Genomic DNA, 23,716 nt, shown 5'->3' with positions numbered 1-23,716 from the left:
AAAAACAATACACTGAGTTACTATACAAACTGTAAAAGGGGTGTAATTGATTAGTCAGCCAAATACATTTCATTAAAGGTGGAACTAAATTCCAGCTCAGTTTTGATTTTGATTTCTGTAATTGTCATTGTAATTTGCCATTTTCACACTCAGAGTTTTAACAATCAAACTGTAACATTTGTTGCTTTATGCTCTTATATATTTACCCAATCACTTTTGTGTAGTTTTTTTTAAAGTGTGGTTGAATGAAAACCCCATTTTTAAAAACATTTTTTTCTGATTATAATCAGTCACTCAGAGTTTTTTATGCAGGCTGAACATGAAAATAGTCTCCTACACCTATCTCCTGCATTAGCGTCTGATATAAAGTGGATGGTGAAACATAAGGATTTGAAACTCCTCGCAAATCTACATCACACTGAATTAGCATTCATGGACTCATCCATCCTGACTCACGACTGGAAAGGCTGTTGTTGTTTTTACGTCTGGTAATCAGCAGTGGACGTCTCAGCTAGTTTAAGCTAACAGTATTAGCAACTTCACTTCACAGAAAAAGTGGTCCAGCCTTGTGATATTTGTGGAGATAAAACATCCATGTTGCAAGTCAGCGGTAAAGTTTAGTTGCTGTTATCCAATCCAGGGCAAGATGTCCAAATATCAGGAAATAAGACTCCAAATTATGTTATCGAAACCTCATCTGTGATGTTACAGGCTTGGTCTGCTGAGCCAGGGGTTTGTTGGTATTTTGTGCCCTGAGCACTGCTACAAGGCATCTGTTTCCTCTAGAGACCACCGTAAATGTATTGATTAAACATTTAATATCAATAAAACCATTCTAATTAAACTTGCTTTGGTCTGCTTTTCTCTTCTGTTGTTTTTCTGGGATCAGAATCCAACCCAGGTCGGCACAGCCTTGCAAGTTTTCCACAACCTTGGCAATTTAAGAGAGACCATTAATGTTGTGGTGGAAGGCTACCAGACCATCCTAAAGGATAACATCGTTAGTGCTCTTGACATCAAGGGACTGACGCAGCCAGCTAATCCAAGAGGTAAGACCCAATCAGGATCTGGTTCATCAACATGTTTAGCACTAGTGCATATCAACAGGTCAATCCAGGTCAAGAGATGCTTGGTCAACAGGAGTTTATTATCCTGTCAGTTCTGATTGAAAGGAATGTGTCATTTGAACAGGTCTAATGTTGGGCTTCACCATTGTTCTAGGTCAGGAATAACCAATCCTGGTCCTGGAGGTCCACCATCTCATTTGTTGTTTGAATGCTGCAAAGCATTCAAACTATAGTGATCCTTTTTCGCTTTATAGTCTGTTAGTTAGTTTATTATTCTGCTTCCGTATGTTTTTAGCATTTAACTACTTCCACAATTCTTCAACTATTTACACAAGTTTGGTATCAAAACGTTCAGCTCGTTCAGCTTATGCCAGCAATGACTTTTGGTATTAAAATATTTTACACTTTTTGAGATATTCAGCTTTTTCTGCGATTTTTGGTCCCATTGAAATAAATGGAATTGCTCAATTTTCAGCAAAATCCTATCACTTTTTTGAACTCTTACTCTTATAGGTTAGCTTTAACCTAGACTTCATTCAAATTTCAACAAACTCACAAGACTTTCAGCTATTAATGGGTTAAAAATCTTTTGATATCTGTTACAGTTTTTCTAAAATCACAGGTAGAAGTTGAGGTACAGCTTGAGATTTTCAGAAAAAAATCACAAAAATTATAATGGCCAGAGGTAGGAGCAATGACCCTCTTTTGCTCCATTTCTGGCATTGTCCTGAGCAGTGACGGGAATAACGCTGTTTAAAATAACGACGTTACTAACGACGTTCTTTTTTTGGGTAACGGAATAATCTAATTAATTACTTTTCCCACTGTTGCAACGCTGTTACCGTTACTGGGGACGGAAGGTTGTGCGTTACTATGTGCTTGTCGGACGCTGAACAGCAGTGTGAGACTTTCTGACCGCCACACTTCAGCTGCAGCCAGGGAGAGAGTGGTGTCGGTAACGCACTTACAAACACGATGATGATTGGTCGGGTGGGCGGAGACCCTCACTGTCTCAGTCACTGCCTGCTATAGACACAACAGAGCAGTGATGGGAATAACGCAGTTTAAAATAACCCGTGTTACTAAAAATTATATTTTTTTCAGTAACGAGCAATCTAATTACATACTGTCTTCTTTTATCAAAATGTCTTTTCTGTTACTGATAAAGAAAAAGCGTGCGTTAAGCAGCGCAGTGTGTTGAAGCTGTCATCAGCTGGTCAGGAGCTAAAGAGGTAGATGTTTTCATCCAAACGCATCATGGCCCGTGAAGAACGAGGAAGATGTGATGAATGTGTCTATGCCCTTCTTAGCGTGACAGCGGGACATCCCGAAGGTCCGCTCACCTGTTCACCACTCAGACGCCACAATCTTCTACCTTCCTAGATCATCCAGCTGTAACCTGTTTCTGATCATGTCTTTAGTCCTTCTGTAACACTGGTAGCATCAGTCTCAGACGTCATGGAGCTCAGGTGTTAGTAGAACTACCTGTTTGTCTTTTCCACTCAGCTTCAGCTCTTCTGTGTTTGGGTCTGACCCAAGTTAGTACATTTAAGTCCTCCATCAGATTTGTGCCTCTTCTAGTGTCATTTTAAAGGATTTTTATTTATTTATTTAACCGTTACTAGATTACCAACAACAGAAATGGTACTAAAAACACACAATTATGTGAAGCTGGAAAAATTTAAATACTGTACAAATTTACATTTATTTCTGTAATTTAACTAGACTGAGAGACCATTTAAAGGCTCGGGAACCTTTACAGGTGTTTATATTTGCAATTTTAAATTTTAGCTGATTGGGGTCTTGTTAAATAGTGACCTTTTAATAGCCTTGATAAGTGTAATGTTCCTGTTAGTAGTTCCTCCTGTTTAGTTATTTTTCTTGGTAATTGGCTACTTTTATAATCTCGTAACTCTGTAAGTAACTGAGTTACTTTTTTGACAAAGTAATTAGTAAGTATAACTAATTACTTTTTAAAAGTAACAATCCCAACACTGGTCCTAAGAAAACCGTAAGTCTGATTGAAATGAGACGCACACTGGCTTACAGCTAACGGATATACCTTCGTTTTGAGCTATAATTCATGACTGTACTCCAAACATTGTGGTCGTTTGGTTCATTTCTTTGAGAAAATTCAAAATTAAAAAAATGTCTCTCACCACTCTAAACTGAAAATTCCACATAACTTTTGACTTTTACACTTTCTGGAAACAACTCTTTCCAACACCCAGACCGTTTGGAGTACCGAAACAAATTATATCTCAAAGTAGGAATTTTTGTCAGCTTTTCAGAATGGGTTTCATTTTGTCCTTAAGTGTTACATTTCTTTCTCTACAAGCCTCAGAAGGAGGAGAGACCCTGATTCTGTCTCATTGAAACCCATATTAAAGAAACTGAGATTTTCTCCTCCGATTGGCTTCAGACAGCTAAAATGTTCTCGTCATAGCTTCTAGACAATTCATGGTAGGCACATAAAAATTCACACAGATGACCATCAAAGCCTTCTGCCGCTCATGCTTTTTGAATTTTTCCAATAGGTGCAGGAGTTTTTGAATGGCGGTGAGACGTTTCAGAGGTCTGAAATGACATCTGAGCATCATGTTAAATGCATGATTTATGAAATCTTGAAACAAAAATTTCCACCAACCACATCTTTTATAGTACACTAATGATTTTCTCAAATTTAGTAGGGTTTTTTCAGCTTCAAAGTGCTGTCTTCAGTTTTGCTGTTGATATTACATTTTTTGTACTACAATCCCCAGAAGGAGGACTGTGACAGCTTTCATTCATTTAAACCCCTTTAAAAAAAAAGGCACCTGTGGCTGACAGACAGATGAAATGTTCTCCTCATATCTTCTATAACATTTGTGGTAGGCACACAAGACTCCACACACATGACCACCAAAGCCTTCTGGTGCCCACGCTTTTTGAATTTTTCAAATCGGTGCAGTACTTTTCGAATGGTGATGAGAAGTTTGACAGGTCCAATTTCACTTCTGAAGGACAGATTTAAAGGCTTCTCTCATTAACAGGAGTACAGCTGCAGGCCTCCAACAGCCAGGGGAAAAGGCGGGAAAACAATGCTGCTCTCTGATTGGTTGAGAGTGTTCAACTATTTTCTGTCCAAGCAGGATCGAGCACCCATACATATGATACATCAAATCATCCAACTTGGTCTAAGGAATCTTGTATTAAATTTTAAATGCGTTATCTGTTACCATGGTAACACAAGTGCATAAAGATATCCCCAAACAAGTCTCATTGAAATGAATGTGAAAAGCCTAATATTGAGCCTATAACATACTGCTGTTTCTTATCTTTCTGAGCTCTATACACTTAAAACTAGCAGCATAGCTGACATTTTAACACTAGTCAGAAGGCAGGAACCGCCCCCTCCTCCTTCGCTGCTCTCTCATTGGCTGAGAGTTTTCAATCGTCTTCTGCCTAAAGGGAAATATGCACCCACACATATGATACATTAAATGGTAAATGGCCTGTATTTGATATAGCGCCTTCTAGAGTCATGGAACCCCTCAAGGCGCTTTACAACACAATCAGTCATTCACCCATTCACACACACATTCACACACTGGTGGGGATGAGCTACGATGTAGCCACAGCTGCCCTGGGGCACACTGACGGAGGCGAGGCTGCCGAGCACTGGCGCCACCGGTCCCTCCGACCACCACCAGCAGGCAACGTGGGTTAAGTGTCTTGCCCAATGACACAACGACAGCAACAGACTGAGCGGGGCTCGAACCTGCAACCTTCCAATTACGGGCGAGCACTTAACTCCTGTGCCACCATCGCCCCAATTAATTCAACCTGCTTGGTCCCAGGAGTCTTGTATTAACTTGATATTTTGTTCTGCTTTACCATGGCAACTTGCTTAGCAATAACATTTAGTAATATTTTAGACACAACTGTATCAACATACTTTAATATAGAAATGTTATTCAAAGTTTAATAGAGTCATGTGACATTGTACATTGCTTTATTAAAGCAGACTCCTGTCATCTGTTTACATGGCAACACAAGGAACTACAAATCACTTTAACCAAGTCTCATAGGAATGAAGATAAAAAGCTGAATATTGAGCCAATAACAGACTTCTGTTTTTGATCTTTTTGAACTCTTTGTACTTAAAACTTGAAACAAATTCAATTTGATTGACCGTCAGAAGGTGGGAAAGTGCCCCGCTCCCTCCCAGCTCCCTGATTGGTTGAGAGAGATCAATCATCTTCTGGCTAAATGGAATTACACACCCACACATGTGAGACATCAAATCGATCGGCTTGGCCTAAGGAATCCATCCACATATAAATCAATCCATCCATCCATCCATCCATTTATCATTTCATTCATCCAACCATTTATCAATTCCATACTAAGTATGAACATATGTTAATCTATCAGTTTCAGATATCAGCAAATATTTCTAAATTCACAGTTCAGCCAATTGTAAAAATGTACCCATTAAACTATTCTCATTCAAATGCCAGCTGTTTAACATTTCAAATTTTGAGTTTTTAATAAATGTTCAAAGATTAAAGTTTTCTGCTGTTTAGCATTTTTTGTCCATTCTTCACCTATATTCTGAGCTTTATTACACTTGTTGGTGATTTTTGCTTCTAAATCTTTAAATATATTCAGCTCATTTTGACAGTTTAGCTTAGTTTCAGCTTCACTATTCAGCAGCTTCAGCAATCAGTTTCTGAATTCAGCATATGATGCTAATTTCACAGTTCAGCTAAATGTAAAAATTAAACTGTTAAACTAATCCTACTGAAATAACAGGTGTTTAGACATTTTAGCTGTCCAGACAATGTTCACAGATTTGAGTTTTCTGCTGTTTAGGATTAGTTTTCTTGATTCTTCACTTACTTTTTGTGCTTTATTTGCTTTTTGTTGCTTTTTGCTTTCACATCTTTGACTACATTCAGCTCATTTGCCAGTTTAGCTTAGTTTCAGCTTCACTTCAGCTGTTCAACAACTTCAGCAATCAGTTACCAAATTTAGCATAAGCTGCTAATTTCACAGTTCAGCTAAATGTAAATATTAAACTGTTAAACTTGTCCAACTGAAATAAGTGTTTAGACATTTAGCTGTCCAGATTTTTATACATTGTTCAGATTTCAGTTTTTTTCTATTTAGGATTATTTTTCCCCATTCTTCACTTACTATTACTATTTGCTTGTTAGTGATTTTTGCTTCTACATCTTTCAACACATTCAGCTCATTTTGACAGTTTTGCTTACTTTCAGCTTCAGTTCAGCTATCCAGCATAATTTATCTAGTTTTATTTGCCTCTCTGCAACAACACACCTGAGTCAATGGCTTAATTGCCTGTTTAGCAGTTCATGAAGCTCTACAGATGCCTGTTAATCAGCCACTGATCAATCAATTTAGTTTCTATTCGGTTTTATTTATAAATAACTTTCAAATGTCCTACCGAGAGACCAGATCAGGTGAAAAAACCAAAGCATGCTGGATAGCGGCTGAACACCATATTGTGATATTCTCAGATGATATGGCTGTCCTTTTGAACCTTTTAAATAGCAGATGCAGGTCATCAGCTCTGTCCTTACTGTCTGTGGATGGTTTGAGGCAGGAAAAGCCCGCTGTGTACAGCTGTTTCTGGAGAAAAGATACAGATGATAAATGATCCACACTTGTATAGCGCCTTCCAGAGTAAGGACTCCAAAGCGCTTCACACTACAGTGTATCATTCATCCAGTGTCTTGTCCAGTGTCTTGTCCAAGGACATAACAGCAGTATTCTCTGTCCGGAGCCGGGATGGAACCTGCAACCTTCTGATTACTGAACAACTTGCTCAATCTGCTGAGCTACTGCTGCCCAAATGCCCCAGATGCTGCATGTTTGTTTGGGGATTATGACTGAAACATTCTTATTTTTTCTATGTGTGTAGGAATTGAGAGTAAGTTATAAAACAGTTTAAGTTAAATAATTAATGAATTGACCGCTGGAGATAGGCACCAGCGCCCCCCCCCCCCCCCCCCCCCCCCCGGCGACCCTGCTTGGACAAAGCGGGTTCAGAAAATGGATGGATGGATGGAACAAGACTGGGTTTAGTTTAAGTGAAAGAGGAATAAAACCTCTGCTAATCATCTTTTCAGGTGCTCCGGGCAGAGCAGCGATGCCAACACCCGGTAACACAGCAGCCTTCCGTGCTGCTTTATGGACCAACTTGGAGAAACTGATGGACCAGATATTTGCTGCATGCAGACAGGTACCCAGACCTGAACCTGACTCCTCCACCCACATTCTTGTATTCATCATCATTCCACTAGATTAAGCTTTTTGTGCTGAAATATTTCAGGTGCAGCACCTGCAGAAGGTTCTGATGAAGAAGCGAGATCCTGTCAGTCACGTGTGCTTCATCGATGAGATCATCAATGTGAGTAAACCTTGCGCTGTCAAATGCATGCAATCACTAGTCTCCTTAAGTATTAGACTAATTCATTGTTGTGGTCATGTATATTCCGTCTCTGGTTTTGTGGTTTGCTTTGTTCCTTGGATCACTCGATGGCATCTTCTGACTTCTACATCAAGATTACATTGTGTGATTTGTGATGTGTAGTCATTTCACAACTTGTCTCTTGTCTCATTATGTCATCACTGTTGTTTTTTTTTCCAAGCCTCTCTAAAATCGGTTCCTCTGGAATCAAACCGCATCCCTTTGACCTGACAGTGGAAAATTTTTTACCAGCTTCAATTAAAAACCGTGTTATTTCTAATGCTCTATACACATTGTGGTTCCTGGTGGAGAATTTTGAAGAACACCTACTTGCACTTCTAGTAGCCGTAGTAATAGTTCCGACGATGGTCACCAGCCACATTTTAACTCCTTAGTAGTAGAAGTCAGAGCAGGAGATGGTTACTATGGAAACAAAGCTCTCACCAATTACCCGGAGATGGAGGTGTGATTTGAGACCTAATGACATGTCTAAATGCAAGGCTCCTCAGCAGTGCAGCTCCACAGTCATCTTCCCTGTTCTCGACACAGCGATCCACACAAACAAAAACATCAGCTGACATCTGGATACAGCACCTGCATCAAAATCTGTCAAGTCTGTGGATATTTACCAGAAATAGAAGCGTTTAGATGTGTGAGCTGTGAAATAGGACTGATGAAGGTTGGAACTATTATCAGAGGTTTATTAACCTTCTTATCTTTGCTGTTTTCCTCCTGGTTCACGTTTTTGCTGCCTCCTTGTGATGAAGCAACACCGTTTGGTAAAGCATAAATAAAACACGCACTCACTGCTTTAGCAGTTTTCAGTTGAATGCTTTTCACTCAGTTTAATATCACATTATCTTGGTAATAAGGTCTATGATTGATTGATTTCATGATTTATTAATTCTGGAGCTTATTTGTTTTCAATAAAAAGGGGGACTAAAAATAGAATGTACATATTAAAGTATAGTTAACTGGAGTGAGAATCAGCTCCTCTAAATCCGAGACCACGGTCTTGAGTCGGAAAAGGGTAGAATGCCTTCTCCAGGTCAGGGTCGGAGGAGTTTAAGTATCTTGAGGTCTTGTTCACCCCCCAGAGTGATCGGTCACTCTGAGGTTCACACGCATTTTGTAAAGATCCTACGTCAGTAAAAGAGGTGATCCAGAAGTTCTTCCTTGTACCCCTATGAAGCTGTAGCATATTTTTGTTTTACTCTTAATATCTGGTGGTGGTCGTGGTGATGATGATGATGACGATATGTGGTAAAGAAGGGTGGAGGCTAACATTAAGCGAACAGTGCTGACAGTGAATTAAAAGTGAATAGTCTGCTCTAAAAAAATCTCAAGCTACTTTTTCAATTACCAGCGACTCAGTATTACAATGATATGTATTTATCTACTTACCAACTTACTGTGTATGACATCTCCTCGCTTGTCATCTAGAATATTCTGGCACTGATTCGTGACTGGCAACAGCCATGAAACTCACAAACGGGAGGAGGCAGAGTCACTTACATGGACCCAAATGTGACTATAGGATGTCATTCCTATTTCATTCTTGCATCATGCACCTTTAAATGAGTAAATTAATAAAATACTATGTAATGAAACTTGTTTGAACAAAAATGTGGAAACCTAGGGTCTGACTACAGGGATGTGTGCCCAGTAATCAGCATCACTGGTGTCTCCAGTCTGGTAATCAGTAAGTCAGCCTATTTAAAGGCTGAGAAGTAGTCACAGTGCTGTTTGGTATCAGGGTGTGTACCTCACTGGGCACTGTCTATCTAAAGCTGTGAACAGAATTGTTTCAGAAGGTTGAAAGGGCTACTGTTTAACAGCATGTTAAAATGAAGGCTATGAAGGACCTCACTCTGGACATTTTATTCAGAAAATTTCTCACGAGATCAGCAGGACCCAGTGCAACTCCTGCTGGTGTAGGCAGTAGTACGCATGCAGTGGGCGGAACAGGAGCAGGCAACTAAAAACAGACCACTGGTCCCAAGATTGTTATTAGGATGTAGAGAACAACTGAGGTTGGTAATAGAATTATACCGAGTATAAAACAGAAAAGTTGATGTATGGAAAAGCTTGTTCTGATGTATTAACACTAAGCTAATTGTTGACAAAGTACATCTTTTGAAAAAGTAATTGAACTGAAAATATGGTTTTATGGATCAGATTTGCTGAAAAGGCCAGCTGTTTCTCTGGTGTGTTCTCATTTTCTGAATCTGTGCAGTTGACCAGCAGCAGGCAGCTGAACTGAAGGGATAAAGAAAAAGCTGGCCCAATCCTTGGAATGGAGTAAAGCTCCTTCTACTTAGACTATATGTTGAGCTGCGAATTGGTTCAATCTGTCAGCTTCTGTCCTCTAGTTAAAAAAACTTGTTAAAATTGTACAATATACCACTTGGAGTGTAAGCATCCATCCGATGTCAGGTCACAGGGACAGCTGCCTTAGCAGGGAGGCCCAGACTTCCCTCTCCCCAGCCACTTGGGCCACCTCCGGGGAATCCGAAGGCGTTCCCTAGCCAGCTGAGAGACATAGTCCCTCCAGCATGTCCTAGGTCTTCTTTGAGTCTCCTCCCAGCTGGACGTGTTCAGAAAACCTCACCAGGGAGGCGTCCAGGAGGCATCCTAATCAGATTTCTGAGCCACCTTAACTGGATTCTCTCGATAAGGACCATATAAAACCCTGACGCACTGTCAGAAGTAAAAATTGATATACAGAATAAGAAGCACTGCCATGTAGACATGCAACAGTATAAAATGAGTATAAACAAAAGGCATTAGGTCAGAGTCTTGGTACCACAATGGAAGGCCACCAAGTAAAATTTAGTCTTCAGGCAACTCTTAAGCATCTGAACCATCAGGGCCTGACAGCAACCCATTCCAGAGGGTTGGTGTCAATACAGGACATGCTTTATTTTCTCATGACTTAAGTTAGGACCATGGGACAAACCACAAATTTTGCTCACCTGAACAAAGAGAGTGAGATGGAACATGCCTGTGCAGGGCCCTAAACACATGCAGGGGAATTTTAAATTTAGCCCGGTAATACACTGGAAGCCGGTGCAAAGATGCCAGCACAGGAGTGACATGACCCCTCCTCCTTTTCCCAGTCAAGAACTTTGCTGCCAAATGCTGGACCAGTTGTAAGCATGCAACTGCAGCTCGACTCCGTCCAGCATAAAAAGTAAGGCATGTATCACACATTCCAAATGAGCCCTGGACAACAAGGGCTTAATCTTAGCCAGTCGTCACAGGTAAAAAAAAAACAAAAAAAAACAAGGCCATACAACTGTGCAAGGTCTTTATCACGATCCAGACAAACATGCTCTCGGGTGAAAAATGATGACCTCTGTTTTGCTCTCATTGATATGCAAAATGTTTGAGGCCATCCTGGACTTCACATCCTCCACAGAAGCGAGCATTATGCTGACAGAGGAGCACCCCCAGAGGCAGCAGGTAACGAGCGAATAACAGCGGGCCAAAGACAGAGCCCTGTTGCTCCACTCACTGGAGTCTCCCAAGGAGAGAATTCCTCAGCCATCATGACACATAAGCTCCTGTCTTAACAGTAGGATCGTACCCGCTGGAGGGCCACCCCTGTATTTCCCACCCAGCACTCTAAATGATTGATGGGGATGCCGTGATCAAACGTGTCAAAAGCTGGTGTGAACACAACTGTTAAATCACAATTAATTACAATGAAAATTTTAAATGTAGCAAATCATTAAGAGAAATAACAAATAGGGTGTGAGTTAGACGTATTTCTTGCGAACTGACTAGCTGATTAGAACTGACGATAATTGATCAGGTCATCTGATAATTGTTTTTTATTTTGATGACAGGATGGTCAGCCCAATATTCTATATGTCTTCTGGACAGAAGTAACCAGCACACTCAGTGATGAGTTTCACAGAGCTACTGAAGGTAAGTTTGGTCCATTTCCTGCTTTTGTTCCTAAGTTGTGGTTTTAAGGCTTTCAGTCCTTGACAACCTCTCAGCCTGCAGGACTCTAACACTCAGGATTTTCATGTGCAGTGGTTGTGAGATCTGGATCACGACTGAAAGAATGCAATCCTGGATCCAAGTGGCTAAAATGATCTATGTCTGTAGGATGGCTGTGTTAAGCCTCAGAGAAGAAGAGAAGAGCTTCTTTATTCAGGCTTAGAGCTCTTGAGGTGGTCCATTTATCTGGTCACCTTCCTCTAGAAGTTTTTTGGTTACATTTCTCTGAGAGGAGACTTTTAGACTTAACAAAAACTAATTGAAGGGATTGAAGGATGAAATGGAAACTAAATTCAAAAAGCAAAATGGTAGGTATATAAACCTGATGGATGCATAAGTGTTGAGAGCCAGAGAGAGAACAGACCTATTTTAACAAAAACATTTGTCACTCACAGATCACGTGGAGGCATTTCTGAAGAGTTGTTTGATTATTTGTAATGAAGTGAGAAAAGGAGAAGTGGTTGGGCTCTCTCTCTCACACACTCACACACACACACACACACACACACACACACACACACACACACACACACACACTTAGCTGAACATGTCTGTTAGGCTTTGTCTAACTAAATTCTAACAGACTGTTAATAAAAAAGGACGTTGTTTTACGTCTGAGTAATGCAGCGACATCTTTGTGTTTCCTTTCATTACCTTGTCTGCACAGTTGATATTTTATCAGTGTGACCTCAGAAATCGAGGCCAAGGTTCTCAACCACAGAAGGTTGGATTGTCGACTCTAGCCCTAGGTAGAGGTCCTACGTCAGGTGGAGGAGTGAGGGAAGATAGTAGCGGGAAATCGACGGGCAGGGCAGCATCTACAGTGGTGAAGGAGCTAAGCTAGAAAATAAAACTCACAAATGCTTCACATCAAAGAGCCAGCTAAAGTGATAAAGGCATGTTCAACTAGGAAGAGATCTTGGTGTTGACCCAAGACCTGCTGGAGGGATTCAATCTGTAGACTGTTCTGGGAACACCTCGGGGAGCTCACCTGAAGGGCTGGTGGAGGTGGCTGGGGAGAAGACGTTCTGGGTCTCCCTGGCTGTTCTGCTGCCATTGAGAACCAGACCCCGATAAGCAGAAGATGAGTTGAGACTTCTAAACACTGAGATGCTGAAGCTTCATTAAAGAGTTTGAATTCAGATAAGGGTGCACAATAAACTCATCTTGTAGCATCGAAATGTATTGCTCACTTGGTTGTTTTATTGTTTTTCATATATTTGAGTGTTTTTGTTATGAATTATCTTTGGTCACACGCTTGTGTTTTGCTCCTAGCCTCTTCATTCCTGAAACAGGCTTTTGAGGGGGAGTATCCAAAACTGTTGCGATTGTACAATGAGTTGTGGCGCCGCCTGCAGCAATACAGCACGAGTCTGCAGGGGGCTTTGATGAACAGTGGAGGACCGGACACTTCTTTGGATATCACTGCTCCAGAAACGGAGAGCCAAGACCTCTTCACACATGGCAAACAGGACTACAAGTGAGTTCAGACAAATGCAGAAACACAATCAAAGCCATCTTGTTAAAGCAGTTCTAGAATTCAAAATCATGTTGTTTACCTTGTTGAATATTGGCAGCTTGGGGTGTCCAGTGTAGCATACATAAAGGTTGTGCTGTCTCTGACCTGCTTTCTTTTGTAAATTAGTAATGTTGTAAAGACCACTGAGAGAAAGTTTTGTCTGTTCTGACAAAAGCTGGTTTAGCACACCATAAACAAGACGCATCACCCTAAAGGGATACTGTACAACTTTTTCGCATTTTTAAATAATTTCCTCGAGCCAGTAGGTGCTGAAACGACCCTTTACAGGGTTAATGAAAGGTTATAAAGTATTGATTTTATAACTGTGGCACTAGAATTTCATGTGTGGTGCAGCGCCGTGCCTGAGCCTATGTGGATGAAACACTGGTTTTATTTTGCCATTTATCAGGGCTCCTGGGCCATTTTGAGCCCCAATAAAGTTTCATATGTTTTATAGATGCTCAAATGTAAACAAAGTTGTTCTAGGACCATCTTAAGTGTCAGATTTGACTCAAGGTTCCTTATTTGTCACATGGGCAGATCTAAATACCGTACCCCCTCATGTAAATCAGAAATGGTAATGGATATATAAATACTGCTGTACCTGTTTAACTGTTCTATTAGAACGTTCTTACTGAAATATTGATCATTAGAGCACATGATGCCACTCTAAAGGCTGCATTTTGTTGGCCCATCTGATCAGTGATTGTATATCCATACAATAACTGGCTTCTGTAAAGATGTACTAGGCTTTTTTCTATTGTGTGTAGCCCAGAGAAAGCCCTGAAAGACTCCCTTCAACCATATGAGGCAGCCTACCTCTCCAAGTCTCTCTCACGTCTGTTTGATCCCATCAACCTCGTCTTTCCCATGGGGGGTCGCAATCCCCCCTCCAGCGATGAGCTGGAGAGCATCATTAAGACGATCAGCAGGTGAGTATTAGCCCTTGTGAGCACACGCAAACACACACACACACACGCGTAAAAACATGTTTAGGTTAAAGGTGTTGCGGAGGATGTTTCCGAATTTCAGGAAAGATCCACCTTCTCCCTGTTTATAAAAAATGCACGCTCTGTTTATAAGTAGCTGCCGGCCTTGCAGCTCTTCTTCTAGCAGCAATCTGAAATTAATTTCTCCAAATAGCTGAACTTTGGCTTACCTGTCGAGCAGAAAAGCGAGACAGAGGCGTTTGTGGGGAACGCAGCCTTCGCTTTCAGCGCACGCCATTGTTGAAAAGAGTCTTCTAAAAAAAAACTCTGGTCTTATTTCTCACTTTAAAAGCCTCTCTCTTCTTATCATAGACTTCAAAAGTACTCTTTATCTTGTGACTCTCAGCTATTTTCAAAAGAACCCAGTGAGAATGGCGAGGAATGAAGGCGTGTTGCTCTACACATGAACAGAATGCGCAGGAAGGGAAAACTAACCCAGGAAGGAGCACAACGACAGCCTCGAGTGAAAGCTTCAGCAGAATGATTGACAGTTATGTAGACCAGTGGTTCAGATGATCCTCCTAAAAGAAAAAGATCCTCCGCTACACCTTTAATTTGTACGTTGCTTTGGGTTAACGTATCTGCGAGATGCATTGATATGAACATTAACTGGATCGGTTGGTATTTTTCTTCCTCACTGATGTTCCATGTTTCGTTGTGATGTCACCCCCAAATAACCACCCTTGACTCTTCAGACTTCAGTCTCACAAATAAATGTCGGGGTAAATGGCAGAGACAAAAGTACACATGCTTGAATGTATTTGTTACCATGACGATTGTTTCAGAGCTATAATCTAAATGAGTGTTTGAGTTTTTATTGGCTGACAAGGATTTTCTCTGTGTTGAATTCCAGTGAGCTGAACGTGGCATTAGTAGATCCAAACCTCGCTCTCGCTGTGGCTAAGAATGCTGCCAAGACCATCCAACTATTCGCTGTCAAGTCAGAACAGCTGGTAAAGCTCTTTGCCGTCCCCCGTGGTCTTTCACAAACATATCACAACGTATCTTTCACAAACCAGCCACATGTCTGGATCACAGGAAATCAGCCGTCGTGTTGCTATAGAAACATCTGTGTGTTTCATGCACACTCATGGTAACTGTTAGGTCGGCAGGGAGCTGATCCACAGAACTCATGGAGTTCATCATGGACTCCTCTGGGTACCAAAGTACTCAAGGGTCAGATGAGAGACAGTCTGTCTGAAGCTTCAACCAGACCATATCATAAAACAACAGTGGTCCCAAATACAGCAGCAGATCCAGATGATGTACACACACACACACACGCACGCACACGCACACACACGAGATCTGCAGTGGCCTACACACACACACACACACGAGATCTGCAGTGGCCTACACACACACACACACACGAGATCTGCAGTGGCCTGCACACACACACACACGAGATCTGCAGTGGCCTGCATGGTCCAGTCATGAGCTGAACTTAATTTTTGAATCCTAGCAGTTTTACTTTGACTTGTGTTTTATATCAAGTGTTTATATATTGTTTAATCAGGCACTGGTACTAAAAACCTCTAAATAGAGAGAAGATGCTGTAGTTTAATTTTAACCATAGATCCTAACATTTCTGGGATACTGTTCTCCTGTGTTTCTAACTTTCATTCCATTCTTGCCCACATTTGTGTGCAGCTGTGCACTCAAGGGGATGCCAGCCAGGTGATTGGTCCGCTGACAGAGGGCCAGAGGAGGAACGTTGCTGTGGTCAACTCATTGTTCTGCCTGCAGCAAGCTGTTACCAAGGTAACTGGAAACACATTCCAGACTTTATTAGAGGTTGATTCAAATGTTAAGAACCTACACAAACATCCACAAGTTCAAGACGCACATTTCACGCAACAAAAATTATAATATAATTATAATTAATTATAATAATGAATAGCTTTTTTTTTTTGGCTCCAGATTATTTCTGGTTTGGGGGCGTGTCCACCAGCTGCAGTAGAGGCACTCTCTTCTTCTTTGGAGGTATTTCAGTGTGTGCTCATGGTTCTGTATTTATCGCATGTGCGCGCGCGCACACACACACACACACACACACACACACACACACACACACACAATCTTAAAAGGATATTCCACCCCTAAGTGAAAATTTGTCTATTTCCGTATTCCCCAGAGTTAGGTAAATGAGAAAAAAGCATTTTGTAACCAGCGCAGTAATTCTCCTGGTCTGGCAGCAGCCCGTCTGCTTTAGCTTAGCTAAAACAGTGAAGGTGAATAGCAGGTACTAGAATTTTGTGTGCAAAAGTGATTCAAATTAATCACGAAATATGTATATAGACAAAATTTCACTTAGGGATGAAATATCCCTTTAAACACGGATACGGGAACTGTTTGAAAGCTTGTTTCCTGGTCTGTGATTGTCTCCCTCACCGTGTGTTCCTCTTTGGACCCCAGGGAGTCCAGGTTCTGATGAGAAATGCTGTGCAGCCTCTGGTGCAGTCTGTCAGTGACTCCATAGAGGCCATCATCATCACGCTGCACCAGGAGGACTTCTCAGGGTGAGGAGCCTCTCTTCCTCATCACTTTCCAGAACCACACTGGTTTAACATGTGCATAAATCATCACCTGAATTACTTAAAATATCAGTGGTCTGTTGAAGATGGAAATAACCACTTTGGAGAAAAATATCTAGGATTTAAGACATTTATTAAAGTCAAAAGTCCCATTAGTCATCACACACTGGTGAAATTCGTCTGCCTGTGGGGAGCGGTGAGCTCCAGCTGTGGCTGTGCTCGGGAACTATTTGGTTTTTTAAACCCCCCCAGTCCAACACCTTAAAGCTGAGCATCATGCAGGGAGGCATTGGGTCTTTGGTATGACCCGACTGGGATTTGAATCCCGATCCCCCAGTCCCAGGGCAGACACTCTACCACTAGGCCACTGAGAAACTTGTTTCTTATCCAAAGAAGATTTTAACATCTGGACAGTAGGTCTGGAAGCGTTCAGGTGCTTTCTGTTGAGATTTAATAACATCAACAAGGGAATTGTTGCCATTTTGGCTTGCTTTTATCCCCCCAGTGTCCTTTTTAATTCCCTGTTGTAAAAACAAAAAACATCTCCTTGCTGTGCGTTCGTATTTTCAACAACTTGATATTAACTGCTGAAATGTCTCAGCCTTCATTGGTTTCTACAGAAGTGGCTGTGTTCATGATCTAAAACGTGCAGGAATTGTCTTTGGCCCAATCCCAATACTCACACTGCACCCTGCAGTCTTCTGTAAAGTGCGCTTGGAGGAAGTGTGCAGTAAGGCTTTGAGTCCGTAGTAAACAAATGTGCAAATAATTGCTGATTTGAGACTAGGAGCATTGCGTCATCGACCACAACACGTGTCGGGATGCTGGTTGCTGTGTTACTTAAAAAAAAACTTTCAAACAAACAACCAAACAATTATTTGAAATAAATTTACATTCATTGCTTTGTCTAAAACATTCAGAGCATCAATTAATCATCCTAAAATGAACAACTTTCATTTGAAAATACTTATTTTCAGCAAAGGCACTTGAGCCTTTTTCTCCCGCAGCAATGGATTGTGGGTAATACCCTTCGCCCAAGTCTGCATCAACTCAGACTTGGGCGAAGGGTGGATCAGGAAGAAGAAAGAAGAAGAAAAGATCATTTCTATAGCGCCTCTCAAGATAAAAATCACGAGGCACTTCACTAAAACGTCTAGGGTGCAAAATGGGCGTGATCAACTTCCTCACTTGAGAATCTGGACACCCTACGCACTCGCATCCCAGGTCGGGATCGTGCAATTGAAGGGTGCAAGTGTCTGAGGATTGGGCCTTAGTGGATTTGCCACTCAGAAAACTCCAGATGTTTAATCTTTGACTCCTAATGTAGTCGGACCTTCTTTTTACATGCATACATTGCTCCCCAGTGGCCACACTAAGCATTACATAAACAAACACAAGAATTAGCTCACGCAACAGCGATATGATCTTATTTCCTCTCTGGGCTCTGACAACAAGAAAAAATATTCAGTGGCTACTAATCAGAGATGCTGCCAGAACTTTCTCCTGTTAGCCTCTCAGGGCTGAAAAATATAAAACCACATAAAGGTTCAAGTCAGGAAAGGTAATTTCAGACAGATTCAAAGAAATTAGTCTTAAGAATTTCAGGGTGGTTAAAAATCATTCACAATGAGAAAAAAAAATTCTTTGGAAACCTCTAAATTATTATTTTTTTCTCTTCAGAAAAAATGTGGTCACACTAAAAAAACAACAAAAAAAAGTGATTTATTTTATTTGTTTTTTCTCCAGGGCTTCTGTGCTGACTTATTCTGCTTTATTTAAGACAGTTTTATTGTTTCATTTCTCAGTTTTTACCAGGAATCCTTAAGTAAGGTGGAAGTCAACAATAAGAACTGGAAACTTGTTTAGTTTGTGATGAAACTTATTAGCAGGTGTCAATTTTCTGGGTTTTGTTTCTTTTTGTTCTTCACTGAAAAACAAATAAAGAAAAAAAGATTTATAATAATTTATTCCAAAACCGTCACAGGCAGCCGCTCCACCATTAGACTGGTTCTCCTCTGTGTGCACAAAAAGGATCAGACTGATGGGAACCAGAGTAGCTCTGTTTTAGTTCTGCTTTAATGTGTGTGTGTGTGTGTGTGTGTGTGTGTGTCTTCAGGCCCCTGTCCAGCCCTGATAAACCAGACGTCCCGTGCTCCCTGTACATGAAGGAGCTGCAGGGTTTCATCTCTAGAGTGATGACCGACTACTTCAGACACTTCCAGTGTTTGGACTTCATCTTTGACAGCACAGAGTCCGTCGCTCAGAGAGCCATCAAGCTCTTCCTTCGCCATGCCAGCCTGCTGCGGCCGCTGGGGGAGGGGGGGAAGATGAGGCTGGCTGCTGACTTTGCTCAGGTGAGGGCTCTCTGAGCTGCTCGGGGTCAAAGTTCTAGTCCGGTCCAAATCAGACATGGTGTTTCTGTCTGTGTGTCAGATGGAAATGGCCGTGGCACCTCTGTGCAGAAGAGTGTCTGATTTGGGGAAACCATACAGGATGCTGCGCTCCTTCAGGTGTGTTCTAATCCTCAAACACTCCACTGAAAATAGAATTATCCTTGATTGGTCTACAGTGGAGAAATCCAGGTGCACCAGCAGCATATCACAGGTAACTGTGTGTAAAGTACAAACACTGGAAGATGAGAACACAAGACTAGACAGTGAAGATTTGTGCATTAGAAACAGCTGACTGTTTAAAAACAATGATGAAAAAAAGGAATTAAAGTACAGAAACAGGAGTTGGTAAAAGTTGTTATGTCACAACCACTAAGGCCAGGAACCAATGAAATTCTTGATGTGTGGAACTTGGGTCATTTTTCAGTCTGATTGGTGGACATGCGTCCTTCAGGTCTTAGTCTAGTCCTGTTTAGTCTTTTAACTGCTGGTATCTGGAGCTACACGGAAGTTCAAGTTGATCCAGAAACAGGGATGTGCAGAGAAGGTTTAACGGTGATGATAGTTTTAGAGTCTGGACTTGGTCATGATGGTCCGTCTCACGATGTCCTGCTTTCAGACCGCTGCTGTTTCAGACCAGTGAGCTGATCGCCAGCAGTCCAGCTGTCGGTGACCTGATCCCCTACAGCATCGTGCTTCACTTCCTGTTCACCAGAGCCCCACCTGAGCTCAAGTCACCCAACCAGGTCTGTGCTCCCTCCCTCTCTCACACACACAGTTCATGAGGTTAACTGTTGGTTCCCTCCTCAGAGAGCAGAGTGGTCCGTCACCCGTTACTCCCAGTGGCTGGATGATCACCCCTCTGAGAGAGACCGACTCACCCTCATCAGGTGAGTTGATGTGGAGCGTTTCCACCGTCTAGTGGCCGAATGATTTCTCCATGTCATCATGAAGCAAATGGAGATTTTTAACTTCAGTAAAGTTTAAATGTTTTCACAACTTTTGAGGAAACTAGAAGTCCAGTTTCTTCTGACAGATCTGACTTCTGCCTCGTTTTTTCATACATTTGTTCTCTCCGTAGACTTTCAGGGTCTTATTACGTTTGAAGTATTTTGTTTGTAAGCCGTCTGGAGTGATGAAACCAGACTCATCGAGGAACACAAAAGTAGTTTTAGATCATTTAAATCCATTCTGAGAAGCTTTTATTCTGCTTGAGGTTTTTATTTTCATGTCACTAGATAAGTTTGTTTTGGGTGATCTGTTCCTGTTTGGTTTATTGAGGATGAGACGTGTTCTCTTCTCGTCTCCCCAGAGGAGCCTTGGAGGCTTACGTTCAGTCTGTCAGAGCTCGCCAGGGGAAGGAGTTTGCCCCCATCTATCCCATCATGCTCCAGCTGCTACAGAGAGCTACCAGTGTGGATCAGGAGACCAGAACCTGAGGCAGTCCAGCTACAGCCCAGCAGAGTCTGTTTAACATGGTGGTAAAGTTTAGAGTTGATACAAAACCACAGGAGAAGACAATACTAAATGAGCCATTTGAAAGATTTAATTTATTTAAACAGAAGCAGAATTATTATTTTTACACAAAGACGATGGGTGGATTCAGACGGGCCACTTCCACTGGTTGGGCAGAGGCTCCTCCGTCAGCGGCTCCCAGGGCTTCCACTCGGACATCTTCTTGGACAGAGCCAGCTCGCACTCCGCCTACATACAGAGCACATGTTAAAGGACCAGGCTTCCTGTGTTGCTATAGTAACCAACTCTAGCTGGGTGTCCATTTCATCTTTATAAAACAATGTAAACAGCAACAAATTATTAAAATCATTTGACAAAATAAAAGCATGATTTCAAAGTGGAATGTGACCAAATGATTTACATGTCCTCCTGTTTTGAAGACTAAACTGACAAGTGTCTTGTGTTTTCAAAATGTTTGCTCACCAGAATGGGGACACACCAGTGCATCAAAAGTAGGCTTCAATTATTTTTATTTATGGTTTTATCTGAAGTGAAAAATAAATGGTTTCCTAAATCCCCAGTTGTGGCAAATCATTGCATTTTCTCCATTATGTTTTAATAGGAAAAATCACAATTTAAACAATTACACCTAAATACATGATTTTAATCAACATTTAGATTAAGGTCAACACAGCTGAGCTTCATTTATCTGATGATTTTAGGAGCAGGAAGTGATCAGGATCAGTGAGTGTGTGTCACATCTATAATGGTCCGCGCAGAGACGCATGCAAAACACCCAGTTCCCCGTCAGACACCAGCTGATGAATGGATGGTCAACAGAATTTAATCCTTCATGGATGTCTCATGATGTAACGCCCTTCAGCTCAAAACCAGCTACGATCATTGAGCGTTAGATTTTGAGGAAGACTGTCTCCCAAGTTTCAGATGTTATGAGTGTTTAAGTCCAGAACCAAACTTGGTACGGTTTTAGATTTCAGCTGAATTGTGCTCAAGACATTCATGTGAGAAAAACGTTCTGTTAACTTCTCTCAGATGATCAGAACAACCAGATATTTCCTTTATACAAATCTAAACTCAGAATTTCTCCAAGATCCAACAGAAGAAACAGTGGTGTCTTTTGAGCTGGTTGTTAAACTGGTTTTGAGATTTGGCTACACAAACCCAGCAGTGACCAGTCTAGCTGATTGTTCAATCTAAGCTTTAGTTCCCTGATGGTTCTGGTACCTTTACAGAGTTCAGAATAGCACACACACACACACATTTCATTCCTACCTGGAAGATGACTTCTTCAATCTGACCACAGTTAATTTTCTTTTCTAGCTTCTCAACATCTTGCTCCTGTGAAGACAAATAATTTCAGCCAATCAAAGACCGCTGAGGCGTGGTCAAAGCACTTGACTTTGGAAGCTCACCGTTTTCACATGGTGGAAGCGCTCGTTGACCAGCTGCTCTGTGTACTTCCTGTACGCGGCATCCTGGGGCATCTTCTGTAGCGACGCCAAAATCTTTGTGTAGAGAATCCTGAGATGCTGAGAGATAACGCAGCTTTTTAGTAAAAAACATGACAGAAAATCCTTTCTGCGGTGGAGACAAATGGGAAGAGGCTCACCTCATGTGGATTTTGGGACACCGCGAGGCCGACCAAGCCGGTTGTCTGAAAGAGTAATGGAGAAACTAAAATCCAACGTGATGTAATTTTAATAATAAAGAATGTACCTGAATTCATCATTTAATGTTTTAGTCTATTCCATTTCCCTAACCTTTGAGCTTCTTACACAAAATATGGATGAATGACATATCAAAGGATGGCTTGTAGTTTTTACATCACTTATAGAAAAAATCTTTTTGAAACAAATTCAGTTTGAATGGATTTGAGAATCAAATGGAGTAACCCACTGTGGGCCCCAAAAACGCACTGGTTTAACTGGTTTCAGCTCTAGTTTGCCCCATTTATGATGGAGGAAACTGTTTTACCAGCCCTAGTAAATATCAAGTATAGAAATAAAACTTGGACTGAAATTTTAAGGTTTTTCTTTTGTTTTGCATGTCTGTATATAAATATTGCAGTGGGACTTTTAAATGTGCCGGATGAAAAACATAGTTCTGCTCTGAACTGCAGGACTTATTAGGCCTAACAAACCAACTCAGCAGCAACGCACTTAAGTAACACCTCCAGATTTGGCTTTAACTAGTCCTGACAAAGCTGTGACGTCTGATATAAATATGAGTTTAACAGCCCAGTCGTGGTCCTTAGGGGGCCCTATCCAGTACATGTTAGTTGTTTACCTGCTCCATCTCACCTGTTCAGCAGCTCATCACGCTCTGCCTAAAACTTGTTAAACCACTCTGATTAAAAGGAACAACTAAAATATGCTGGAGGGGGTTCCGAGGACCATAGTTGGACACGACGGGTCTAGCGTCGTTTAAGGTTCTAACGTGGTCCACATACAGAACAGAAACGTGCAACTGTGGATGTTTCTGACTATAAATTAACCTAACCGCTGAACAGCGTCGTCTCAGAGCCCTTAAACAGTATCTTATCGCGGTCACGATGCTAAAAAACAATGGGTCTCGTAGCAGGCTAAGCGAACAGCTAGCACCGTGACTCTGGAGCTGGAGCTCCACCACACCGACACAGACCCGCTGCGAGTGTGGGAGATGTATGATGGAAAACAACAGCCATGACCTCAACAGTACCTTCTTCAGAACCCCGGCCATTCTTCACCAAAGTCGAAAGCTGTTCGTAATTTCCGGCCACTGAATATGACGTCACAATTTTTTTTTCTTTAAAACGAACTTTATTCCTAAAACGTAGAGGTACAAATAGATTATGTGATCTTTTTCGTTTCACAATCTGAACCCAACATCTTCCTTTTGTATTCCTATGAAAAGTTAAACATTTTCTTTTCAACTTTACATAAAAATGACCCTGACATGACCCTTAATATGAAAGGATGATAACTCAGCTTTCTGCAACCTTCTGTGACCAGGACACACCTGGGGCAACGTATGAACCTGAACATAATGATCCAGTCCAATAATAGTATGAAGCACACCCACACAAAATCCAGGCACACCTGTTCTCTGGCAGAACTCCAGCTCGCTGTGGAAATGTGCTAACCTGATGACTGTAATATAAAAGTATGTGTGCAAATTGGTGAGACACAAAATGAATCTGTAACATGAATGGATTTTAAAGCAGGAGCAAACTTACCTGTAACTGCAGCAGAGACAAGAGAGCCTGGATTA

The 23,716-nt window shown here is 41.4% G+C and overlaps 2 protein-coding genes across 3 annotated transcripts in view; one reads left to right on the top strand and one right to left on the bottom strand.

Annotated features, from left to right (window-relative positions):
* Positions 1-20,659, top strand: part of cog5 (component of oligomeric golgi complex 5) — a 70,230-nt gene extending 49,571 nt beyond the window's left edge. Inside the window, exons 8-22 of one of the 2 annotated variants that reach the window (XM_070549797.1) lie at positions 890-1,049; positions 7,205-7,317; positions 7,408-7,485; positions 11,397-11,478; positions 12,832-13,036; positions 13,846-14,007; positions 14,918-15,017; positions 15,718-15,828; positions 15,988-16,050; positions 16,483-16,586; positions 18,718-18,955; positions 19,035-19,111; positions 19,611-19,737; positions 19,802-19,881; positions 20,304-20,659. In XM_070549797.1, the coding sequence (XP_070405898.1) occupies positions 890-1,049; positions 7,205-7,317; positions 7,408-7,485; positions 11,397-11,478; positions 12,832-13,036; positions 13,846-14,007; positions 14,918-15,017; positions 15,718-15,828; positions 15,988-16,050; positions 16,483-16,586; positions 18,718-18,955; positions 19,035-19,111; positions 19,611-19,737; positions 19,802-19,881; positions 20,304-20,430 (1,827 nt within the window). In that variant the 3' untranslated portion in view covers positions 20,431-20,659. Of the gene's footprint in view, positions 1-889; positions 1,050-7,204; positions 7,318-7,407; positions 7,486-11,396; positions 11,479-12,831; positions 13,037-13,824; positions 14,008-14,917; positions 15,018-15,717; positions 15,829-15,987; positions 16,051-16,482; positions 16,587-18,717; positions 18,956-19,034; positions 19,112-19,610; positions 19,738-19,801; positions 19,882-20,303 lie in introns of both variants that reach the window. The other variant, XM_070549795.1, reaches the window with a different exon arrangement.
* On the bottom strand, positions 20,523-23,260 carry ndufa5 (NADH:ubiquinone oxidoreductase subunit A5). Its single transcript, XM_070549808.1, has 5 exons — positions 23,165-23,260; positions 22,077-22,121; positions 21,880-21,996; positions 21,740-21,805; positions 20,523-20,695 (listed from the first exon to the last, which is right to left on the bottom strand). The coding sequence occupies exons 1-5, from the start codon at positions 23,183-23,185 to the stop codon at positions 20,594-20,596; spliced, it is 351 nt and encodes a 116-aa protein (XP_070405909.1). The 5' UTR covers positions 23,186-23,260; the 3' UTR covers positions 20,523-20,593.
* Between the last annotated feature and the right edge of the window lie 456 nt (positions 23,261-23,716).

Source organism: Nothobranchius furzeri, chromosome 1 (assembly GCF_043380555.1).
Source record: "Nothobranchius furzeri strain GRZ-AD chromosome 1, NfurGRZ-RIMD1, whole genome shotgun sequence".
In the NCBI taxonomy this organism is placed as follows: domain Eukaryota; kingdom Metazoa; phylum Chordata; class Actinopteri; order Cyprinodontiformes; family Nothobranchiidae; genus Nothobranchius; species Nothobranchius furzeri.
This window is presented reverse-complemented; position numbering and strand designations above follow the sequence as displayed.

Excerpts from the sequence above, each read along its gene's own strand:
- ndufa5 (XM_070549808.1), bottom strand. The coding sequence starts at position 23,185 with ATGGCCGGGGTTCTGAAGAAG. Across the intron at positions 21,806-21,879 it reads GCTTCCACCATGTGAAAACG|GAGCAAGATGTTGAGAAGCT; the intron begins GTGAGCTTCCAA and ends TTGTCTTCACAG. Across the intron at positions 20,696-21,739 it reads TTGAAGAAGTCATCTTCCAG|GCGGAGTGCGAGCTGGCTCT; the intron begins GTAGGAATGAAA and ends CTCTGTATGTAG.